Source organism: Barbatula barbatula (genome assembly GCF_947034865.1).
Source record: "Barbatula barbatula genome assembly, chromosome: 3".
Classification (NCBI taxonomy): domain Eukaryota; kingdom Metazoa; phylum Chordata; class Actinopteri; order Cypriniformes; family Nemacheilidae; genus Barbatula; species Barbatula barbatula.
The window spans coordinates 13,985,591-13,996,415 of record NC_136764.1 but is presented as its reverse complement, the minus strand read 5'-3'; the positions used below and the strand labels follow the sequence as shown (position 1 = coordinate 13,996,415).

The window sequence follows — 10,825 nt, the reverse complement described above, 5'->3', positions numbered from 1 at the left end:
TTTGTGTGCTTCCAATGGAAGTCAAAATGGAGCATGGTGTTTTGTTACAAATGTTCTTGAAAATATATTTTTTGTGAGTTCTGCAGAAGAAAGTGAACGATGAAAGAATTTTCATTTATTTAGAGATTAAGAAGACTCCTCTTGTCAAAAGTCAGCAAATTTATATTTATTTAACAATGTCCAAACTGACAGATAACTAAGTGTTTACAAAGTGCATGCAACAAAGTGTTAAGAAAGAACATACAATATCCTTTTTAATAATTACAACTTGTCTTTATAAAGTGTCCATTTTTAAAAAAGAGGGTTGCTAGTGTGGTTATATGGATATCAGCACACATATTTACTTTTTCATAAGAGTGTATGTATGTAGGTGTTGCTCTGAAAAGCAGCATGGCGTTAGAATCTATTTAACGGTTAGATGTAGTTTTCCTTCAGGGTATTGTGGATCTCCAGGAACGTGGGCCTTTCTTTAGCATTTCTTTTCCAGCAGTTGAGCATCAGGCTGTAGACTGAATCCAGACAACAAGCAGGCTTTGGCAGATAGACCTGAACAAATAAAGCTCACGACTGACACCTTCTGTTCTTTTTAAGTTATTACAGTGCATGGATTTCTCTAAATCATCTTGCAGTGCCAGATATTATTAGGTGCAGGGAAGAAACGTCTATTTTAAAATGTATTTATTAATGTGGTACACTGATCTGTTATAGAAGGGAACAAGGTCCTATACATTTGTACTGAGAATTTTTTGTGGTCATATTATCTTATTTTTGAGGTCTGAATTAGAAGACCATGAAAATGATTGACACATGAAAGACTTGGTTGACCAGAGCTGAGGGAAGTTTTACCTGTTTGTTTTGGTCTCTGAAAAACTCGCCCGTGTTTTCAATCACCTGTTCATCTGTGAACTGGGCGTACGGCTGCTCTTTGCATAGGGTAAGAATCTCCCACAGGATCACACCGAACGCCCATACATCACTGGCCATGGTGAATTTACCCTGCACAAAAAGCAGAGATTAGAGAGGAGAATAGCAGAGTTTTCAAAGTTTTCTTATGTCATTGCAGTTTTGGTTTACCAGTAGGATACTCTCCCAGGACATCCAGCGGATAGGCAGGACAGCTCGTCCCTGGATGCGGTAATAATCTCCACGATACAAATTACGGCTCATGCCAAAGTCGGCGATCTTGATGGTATTGTTCATGCCCACTAAACAGTTGCGAGTAGCAAGATCGCGGTGAACAAAATTCAGTGATGACAAATACTTCATTCCAGAAGCAATCTGAGAGGCCATGTCTATCAGGTTATCGTAGCTACAGAGGGAAAAAAAATATGTGAGTGGTGCTTGCTCAAGCTAGGGTGATCTGGGTGGTTGCTAGGGTGTCGCTAGGGTTGTAATCTAAACAATTAGATTGTTTTTTATACCTGATCGTAGCTGTTTCACAAGCCTGAACTCCATCCTCCTGCAGCTCATGGCGGGACAGGAACTGATTGAGGTCTCCATTCTCCATGTACTCTGTTATCATGCACAGCGGGTCGCTCTCAACGCACACTGCCAGCAGCCGGATGATGTTCAGGTCTCTTAACCGTGACATGATCCTGATCTCTTTCAAGAAGTCGTTCCTGAAAATGTAGATTTCCTTGAGGAATGTTACTATCTCCTAAAATGGACACTAAGGATGGACAGCATCTGTAGAACAAAAGCAGCGCTCCTCAGCAAAAACCGGTTTGTAACAGTGTTGCGGGACACCTGCGCCTTGGCGTTACCTTGCGTTTTTGCTCGCGTCTTCTCTTAAGGTCTTGACTGCTACGAGCATTGGCTCATCGCTGATGTCGCCACAATGGTCCTTTATGAATTCCTGCATTCCCTCAGCTTCACACAGATGAACCTGAGGAGGGTATGCACGTATAGTGTAGCAACAAATACATGTGAAAAAAAATCCATGAAGAAACTTAATATTACCTCCCCGAATTGCCCTTCTCCAAGTTTCTCTTTGAAAGTCAGCCTCTCTCTTGGAAACTCTTCTAGTGCTCCATCTCTTCCTGGAGACAACGGCATATTGACCACAGTGACGCGGTAACTGTGGGCACTTGGAACTTCCACCTGACTTACTATGTCTGCCTCTGCATAGTGTGGGATTTCATCTGTAGGGGGGGTTGTGGAAGTGTCTGAAGGGGCATCAGTCATTGCTGTAACACAAGCATGTCAACACAGATAGATATGAAGTGAAGGGGATCTGACTGAAAGTAATAAATATGTCTCCACTTACGTTCTTTTTATTTTGTTTAATCTACAGACGTTAAGAATCATCTTGCAACAATTAACCATATAGCCATTTACAGTGAACAGATCTGTCAAGCTCTGAAAAAGCAATATATGCACTATATTCCTGTCTTCAGAAGATAATAACTTTTTAATCAAAATGTATTATTAGTCACTAAAAATGTTTCTCTCGCTTTGTGCAGCTCTCGTATTAAATATGACTTCTCAAGTGTTAAAATATCACTGGTATTCATTTGGCATTTACACTGACAAGATATTATATTTTAACTTAAATATTCAACTTAAAAACTAAACTAAACTTCAAGTCTGAACTAAATGTGAAAAAAAGAAAAGCATTCAGGTGAGTAAACAATGCCAGAATTATAAACTATTCATTTGACTTGTTAAAACCCCTTTAACATTAACAGAGAATGTTTGAATTGAGGAGCCCTAACCAAGGTTTTCTGTAGCCTGGAACTCTGGAAGTTTTCGTAGAAGTTGTGATGGCTCCTGATAGTCAGAGCCCATGGGGAAAATCCGCTCGTATGTGGAGTTGGATTCAACATCACTAGACATAGAGGAATGACGGCGACTAAAAGCTGTAAGGTCATCATCCAGCATCCTCCGTGAGGCCTTCAATACAACACAAACACAAGGCAGCATTATCATATGTTCCATTAATAATCACAGGTTGTAAAGGGTGAATGTGCAATGTAATGTCACATAATGCCACCTTCAATTTGAAGAAAAGTTGCTTTGAAGGAGATCAATATTCATTGCATGGGCAGAAAGACCAAAAAAAGATCTTACCTTTTCAACCATTTTCTGCCAGACCTGTCGCCACAGTATGATTATTATGATGGCCAGCAGAATAACAATAATGGCCACCAAACAGCCTATCAGTATTCGGGTGTTGCTGTCATCGATTTTGTGGGTGGGGTCATCCACTGAAAAAGGGGTTTTGGGCAAAAAAAGACAGCCGTGTGTTACTGTACACTGTGACAATGATTGGACAATGCATGTGAAAAAAATGGCAAACAACCTCAACTGAATTTTAAAAGGCATTGAAACAATCCAAGATGTTGTGTAAGATAATTGATTCATTTTGAGTGTAAGATATTGATTTTCAATGATCCATTAACTATAACATTATAAAATGCTATTTAACTTGATTATGTAGTCTAAAAACATTTGAAAAATGTATGGATATTAAACATATTTATATGTCATTGTAGACATCTGGGGGTGCTGTTGTCTTCAAACATTTAGGACAGACCCAATACCACATGGCACAGTGTTTACATATGATATGTAGGCTATTTATATAATATTTATATCATTTACCTGGGTAGATACCTGGAGTTTGGTTACGTTTACGTGGAACAAGAGAGGTATTATACACTGCTGTGTCTGAAAGAGTTGAAGAGGTGAATTTGGACAAAAAGTATTTTGTGGAATTTAGGTGATAAATAGCCTACTGTAGAACTGAAAAACAACATTAATATGCAAGAAAGGGTGAGCTGGAGATGCTGAGTGATCAAACCATAGATATCAAAAGAAGATGCTGCATTAGCATCTGTTTCTATGGGCTGATATAAAGGGTATGGACATCGTCACTTTACCAAGTAGAAACACCACGTGAGCATGCAAGAGCGCACCTCTGTGAGTGGCAAAACATTCAGCAAAATGACTGCTTACAATATAAGGAAACGCGATTCCGTGCAACACTTCAGTGTCCAGGAACACCTGATTTGTAAGTCACAGGTAAGTCAGCAAATAATTGGGTGTTTTGTCCCGGTTATTTTTCTCTCCTATTCTCCTCTTCTGCGTGTTTTACCACTCAGTGGAACCTGTCCTGGGGCTCAAGGGGGCGTGACCCGGCGTGTTCACGTGGGAAAGTCATGCCAATGCATACCCTCTTTACGTAGGTCGTCCGCCATATTGGAACGGTGCGAGCCGATCTGTGTTGCCCAGTCTGCAGCTGTCCAGTGGAAATGGGTTACTTTGAAACTGTTGCCCGGGTTGTTTTTATCCACCGGTTAGGAGTGGAAGGAATTTGTTATATAGTTGTCAATCTTAAGATTATTTTATTTATGAATGTTGTATTATTTGGACTAGGGACGTTAGGCTCGTATTGAAGGATTTAGATTCACAGATCTGGCAACCCTGCCAAGCCGGTCCGTTAACACTCAAGAACAAGCTGACTGTGTATGATTATGAAAACATATTTGTTTTTGTATAAACTCAAACATTATATTTCCTACACAAATACATGACAACAACGAAAGGGTAGCCTATAATGTTTTTCGGGAATTAAAATGCACAGCCATGGATGGCTGTGAGTGACGTCAGTTGACCGTTCCAAGATGGCGGATGCGTCTACGTGCCTTGAGAGCTTGAATGTGACTTCTAGTTTTGATATCTATGGATCAAACTGTCTCTTACCTGACTGGAAAGCAATTTCACTGAACATCATCCAGATGTCATTGAATGCAAAATGGCACCTGATTGCGCTGGCCATACGGTTGCCAAGGGCAACAGTGACAAACCGAGCAGTCGGACTGATGTTGTCTATCTTCGGCTGGAAAGACACAGAATTGGGCTCCCAGTCTGACGCCGAACGAAAGTAACAAACAGCTTGTCGGAATATTCTCACCCCCCACGTGTACATGTTGTTGCAGTGGATCTATTTAAATGAGACAAAATATCTATGTATCATATTAAAGCGATAATGGAAAAGATCATGATATGCAAAAGCAATAGTTCATTGAATTAGATTTACCTTCATTGATGTAAAATTTCGGACCCGATCGAACTCAAATGTCATTTCCACTGAGCCACTAGGGAAAGTAGCATTAGTCCAACCTACATAGTCATAGCCTGGCCGGACGTTATACACCTGACTTTTAGTGAAGTCATCCTGACCACAGCTTCCATCAGTAAGCTGTCCGAGGCCTTCAGTCATGCTGGAGGACATATTTATTATAATTTATATCCCCCGAAGCAAATGTCACCCTCAAAAAAACATAGTTTTATGAATTTCATGCTCTTTAAAGATACACACATTTTAATGTTTTATTTTAGGAAAACAAAACTAAAATATTGATGATTCATACGGTTCACAGTGGCATTTCAAATTTTTTGTCCAATAAAATACCTTCCCCATCCCCTAATGCCACTGAAATGTTTCATGGTTGTAACGTAAACTAAAGGCAACTGGCTATTTTGTCACACCATTTTGTTTTAATTTACAACACATTTGCTACCTGTAACTAATGGCTCCATCATACACAGTGTCATTTAAGAAGATCTGTTGGCCTTTCAAATTCATCTGTTGACCAGCAGGGGCACTGTAGGAGACAAGACCATCTGAAACCACCAATGAGAAAGGTAAGGTTTCTTCAAATGCCAACATCATGACCACAGAGAACATAAAAAAAGTACATTGGCGAAAGCAGACCCCTTTAACATGGAAGGAAATCCATAAAAAGAACATACCTAGCCATTCACAGCCGTAGAGCTCCACCCTCATGCACACAGTCATAGAAGGGTCAGTCAAGGGCATAAAACGTACAAATTGAGCAATAATGGGCGGCTCCAAGTCCTTCAGCACGACATCGTAAGCGTTCTTGTTCCCCTCGATAATCTGTATAGAGACATTAAGTATACACACACGAAGACATCACTTCCTACATGAAAACGTTTGTATAATGAGAGAAAATCTTGAATTTTGACAAATGAGAGAAAAAAAACACTAACTCTTACTCTCCACAAGTATCGGTCTGTTTTTTGTTGAAACTATTACAATTAGTACCTATTGTATTATTGCTCCTGTATGACATATCGCTTATTGCTCCCTGACCTCTCTGTAAGTCGCTTTGGATAAAAGCTAAATGAATAAATCTAAATGTATAATGTGGACGATTTAGTCATTTAGCAGACGCTTTTATCCAAAGCGACTTACAAAGAGTTTGGGGAGTGCAATATGTCAATAAAGCGATATGTCATAAAAGAGCAATATTACAATAGGTGCTTTTATACAAAGTTACTTGTTTCAACAAAAGCTAAACCACTACCTGCTGAGAGAAATGTTTAAAAAAAATTGTCTGTCAAGTATTTGCAGAAGAGGTGTGTTTTAAGTAGTTTTTTGAAGGTTTTGAGAGATGTGGTTGACCGGACCGCGTTTGGAAGAATGTTCCACCAGGAAGGAGTTGTGAGAATGAGTGGGAAGGTGATTTAATGCCCTTGTGAGAAGGCATTACAAGGCAACGCTCGTTCGCTGAATGCAGGGTTTTTGATGGGGTGTAGGAGTGTTGTAGGGTGTGAAAGTATGCCAGTGCAGATCCAGTGATAGTCCTGTATGCAAACATCAGTGACTTGAATCTTATTCGGGCTTCAACCGGTAGCCAGTGGAGAGAGATGAAAAGGGGTGTCACATTAAGCCTTTTGGGCTGTTGAAAGACGAGGCGTGCTGCTGCTTTTTGAACCAGCTGAAGTGGTTTGATAGCCTTTGCAGAAAGACCAGCAAGGAGAACATTGCAGATTACCAGGGCCTGTACAAGGAGTTGTGCCACATGCTCAGTGAGGTAGGGTCTAACCCTTCGAATGTTGAATAAGGCTAAGTCTTTGCAAGTAAAAAAGAATAATATACTACGATGCCAGTCTTACTATTTCAGCAGTACTTTTTGTACAGTGCACACTTTTTCTGAATGTGTTTAATACTTAGTCGACCTATTCATTTTCACATTTCAAATTATTCTTTGATTTGACTAGGATAACTGGACACCAATTATGAAAAGTAATGCTGCCAACTCACCTGCCGACCATGTCGGTCACGCCAGGAGATCCAGCGGGTGCCATCTCGGCTGTATTTGATCTTGTAGAGCTGGGCGAATTCATTGCCCACTCCATCTGCATGGCGTCCCTGCGTGCCAACAAGAGTTACAAAATGGAGAGTGTGAAGGTCAATCTGCAAGAACTCCTTAAGACTGTTCTGTTCAGCCATTACGTCTGGACACCATGCCCCATCTCCATCATCAAAGTCCAATCTGAAACAACCAAGGATGTAGTACAAACAATTTAAATCCATTATTAGAACTTTTGTTCTTTTGTACAATAAATGTGATGGTTATACCTGCCATATCTAGCTGCAGTGGACTCTGACCATTGGCTGGAAGCAGATATAGCTTCATCTTGAATTTGGCCACCCGTCATCCCCAGTGGGTACCTACATACACCTAATAAACAAATCATTAGACACATTATTAACTTTATTAACAACACAGGCATTTTATAAAAACTATTACTATTTACACATACGTAAGTAAAAGGTGGCCATTATATGCAAACGATAGTTCCAGGATCATATCTTTTAAAATGAATCCCACAAGCTTTATGTGCATCCTGAAGCTTTAACTATTAGGTTACCAGCGATGCAGAAGAAAACACCATACATTTTCTCAGCACCTCTATAGGTTGCTTTGTGTTATAGGAGTAAGAATCTGTAGGTCTTCGCCAGGGAGGCTGTGCATAAGTGGACACACAACATCTGCAGCATGAATCCACACCCCATAAGCAAATACCCCAAATACCACTCAACCCCATCCATGAGGCCTCCACCAGGAGAAAACAGAGAGACTTTTATGTTCACGCCTGGACAAGCTCACCATGAACTTAATGTCTTTTTCAGCTTTGTATAGCTATTTCATATAAAAATCCTTTAAATTCATAGAAATATTCCAAAATAAATTAATGTTTTAACTGATATATTAGTTGTAACGTCTATATGAAATGTTTGCTAGTGTATTCTTGTTTATACATAATTCATAACACAGACTCACTGTAAATGATGACTTCATTGCTGGCAGTAATGTAGCTTCATGATAAATAGGGTCTACTGTACAGGTAGGAGAACTGGAAAACTCAGTGACCTAGTGATTAAATATTTCGCCCTTCTCATTAATGTGATTTGTTAGCCTTGGCGGATGAAACAGACACAAGACCTCCAGCATAGCTTCCTCCTTGTGTCTATAGCCTACAGTGACTAACATCAGTAAGCTGCCTGCTTTCTGCTCATAGCTCAGGAGGTCTAAAATATTTATAATTTTTCACAAAGCATCTTTTTGTATCTGTTTGTCCGTGTAAAGTACATGCTAAAATGATGCCGCAATGAACCATGTGTATATACCATGTACAGTACCTTTGGATTACAAAATTATTCCTTATTTAATTTAATGCTATTCTAACAATATGTGTCACTTACCTGGGTTGACTTGTGACTTTACTGCTCCAACAAGGACAATGACAGTAAAGTATTGTCTCATTTGAAACATCCTGTCATACATGTCTAATTCCTGCAAACATATCAATCAGAAAAAAATGATGTACAGTATATGGGATATCGAGCACAAGCACATTTTTAAATTCTGTTCAAATTCATTAAAAAGTACTTGTTGTTAAATCTTCACTCTTTATAGTTACAATATATAATTAGTTACATAACAATTTTGATTACAAGCCTTGAAAAAGGCTCAATGTTTTTCAATGGCTTCTTTATACCACAAACCCACAAGGTGAGGAACAAAACATCTCTTGTAGGTAGATTTGCCCTCAGGTCAGAAAGTTCTGCCTGTACACAAACGTCCACTATGTCAGAGATGTTTATTTATGTTGTGTGTGGAGCGTCAGTCATCTGCATGTGGACAGCAGAACTGTATGTACAGTCATTTTAAGTGGGTGACCAGGAGAATCGTACTATTTATACAGCATAACAGTTCACTAAAATCATAAATAGTAAAAAATACAATTTTGAATAATAAAATAAGTTTGATGTTGCATAATTCTTGTTTCTTCAGTTCTAAAACCCAACTATTAAAATACTTTTCATAAATATACTTGTTTAACCTAAATGACACTGTGCACGTTTATTATTTTAGTACGGATATCTTTTTCCAATGTTTTGTATTAAAAAATCTAAGACACCACACAATGACTGACTTGTTGATCATCTGGAAAAATACTTATTATCTGTAATGAATCAATATGTCCAATCAAATATTCCACAGAATAGAAATGACACTTACCGCTTTCTCTGGTGCAACATTCAAAACAGATGTTTTAATCACTCGGTAAGAAAAACAGAATCCTCCTCGCTCTCATGCTCCATCCTGAGAGAAATGAGAGGCTGGGGCTGCTGACCCTCTTACAGGAGCAGAAATAAACAGGGAAAGGAAAGGATACAGTCAGCAGCAGGCTGGGAAAGTCCAAACAACCCAGATTTCATCAGAAACAGAAGGTTTAAATTGTAGAGTTCAGAGACGTTCACACCATTTTGACAGCTAAGAAAAGACAATACTTAACCTACTCTATGTGGTTTTTAAAGTAATAGGTTACGCAAAAATGAAAATTCTCTCATCATTAACACTCTTTCCCTCTTGTAATTTCAAACCTGAATTACTTTCTTTCGTAGAACATATAAAAATTTATTTTGATGAAAAGTTGGTAACTGAACAGTGCCGGTACCCATTCAATTCTATTGTACGGACACAAAACCAATGCAAGTGAACGGGTGCCGGTTACAACATTCTTCAAAATATATTTTGGGTAATACGGGTTTGAAATGACATGAGGGTAAATCAATGGTGGCCGAATTTTTATTTTTGGGTGAAACGTCACTTTAACAATGAACAATTTTAAAACTCCAATCTTGTAAGGACCTAAATTATCTGCACTCATCCTCCTGGATCTTTCGACACTGTCAAGCACCACATCTTCCTGTCGACTCTCAAGACTATGAGTGTCTCTATACGGCGATATACGGTGGTTCGAGTCTTATCTCTCGGATAGGTCATTCAGAGTATCCTGGTGAGGTGAGGTCTTTGAGTTCCAGGATCTCAGTACTGTACCCCAGGGCTGAGTTCTTAGACCACTGCTCTTCTCTATATACACAACGTCCCTAGGTTATGTAATTCGGAAACATGGCTTTTCCTATCACTGCTATGCGGATGGCACAAAGCTCCACCAGTCAATTCAGCCTAATGATCCGAAGATTTCTGCACACGTCTCAGCATGCCTGAACAACATTTAACTCTGGATGAAGGGCCATCACCTGCAGCTGAACTTTGCAAAAACTGAACTGCTTGTGATCCCGTCTGATCCGAAGACTCAGCACGACCTTTCCATCCAACCTTTCTCATCAACCACTACTCCTTCCAGATCGGCCAGAAATGTGGGAGTGGTAATTGATGATCAGCTGAACCACCAGGTCCTGTAGATTCATCCTCTATAATAATAGGAGAATTAGACCTTTCCTGTCTGAGCATGCTACGCAAGTTCTAGTCCAGGCTCTTGTTCTGTCCAGACTGGACTATTGCAATGCTCTACTGGCTGGTCTTCCTGCTTGTTCAACCAGACCTCTTCAGATGATCCAGAATGCAGTGGCAAGAGTTGTCTTCAACAAGCCAAAAAGAGCGCACATCACCCCTCTCTTCATTATGTTGCACTGGCTCCCTAAAGTCGCTCGCATCCAATTCCAGTCTCGGCTTTTGGACTACAAAACCACCACTGG

At 39.6% G+C, this 10,825-nt stretch overlaps 1 protein-coding gene across 1 annotated transcript; it reads right to left on the bottom strand.

Moving 5' to 3' along the window:
* Nucleotides 1–152: 152 nt before the first annotated feature.
* ddr2b (discoidin domain receptor tyrosine kinase 2b) lies at nt 153–8,591 on the bottom strand (the record flags this gene model as incomplete). Its single annotated transcript, XM_079452529.1, has 16 exons — nt 153–546; nt 847–996; nt 1,075–1,309; nt 1,422–1,619; nt 1,764–1,885; nt 1,960–2,186; nt 2,715–2,892; nt 3,070–3,206; nt 3,616–3,669; nt 4,705–4,945; nt 5,042–5,225; nt 5,526–5,628; nt 5,758–5,905; nt 7,076–7,307; nt 7,394–7,496; nt 8,522–8,591. The coding sequence occupies 16 exons, from the start codon at nt 8,589–8,591 to the stop codon at nt 415–417; spliced, it is 2,514 nt and encodes an 837-aa protein (XP_079308655.1). The 3' UTR covers nt 153–414.
* Nucleotides 8,592–10,825: the final 2,234 nt, after the last annotated feature.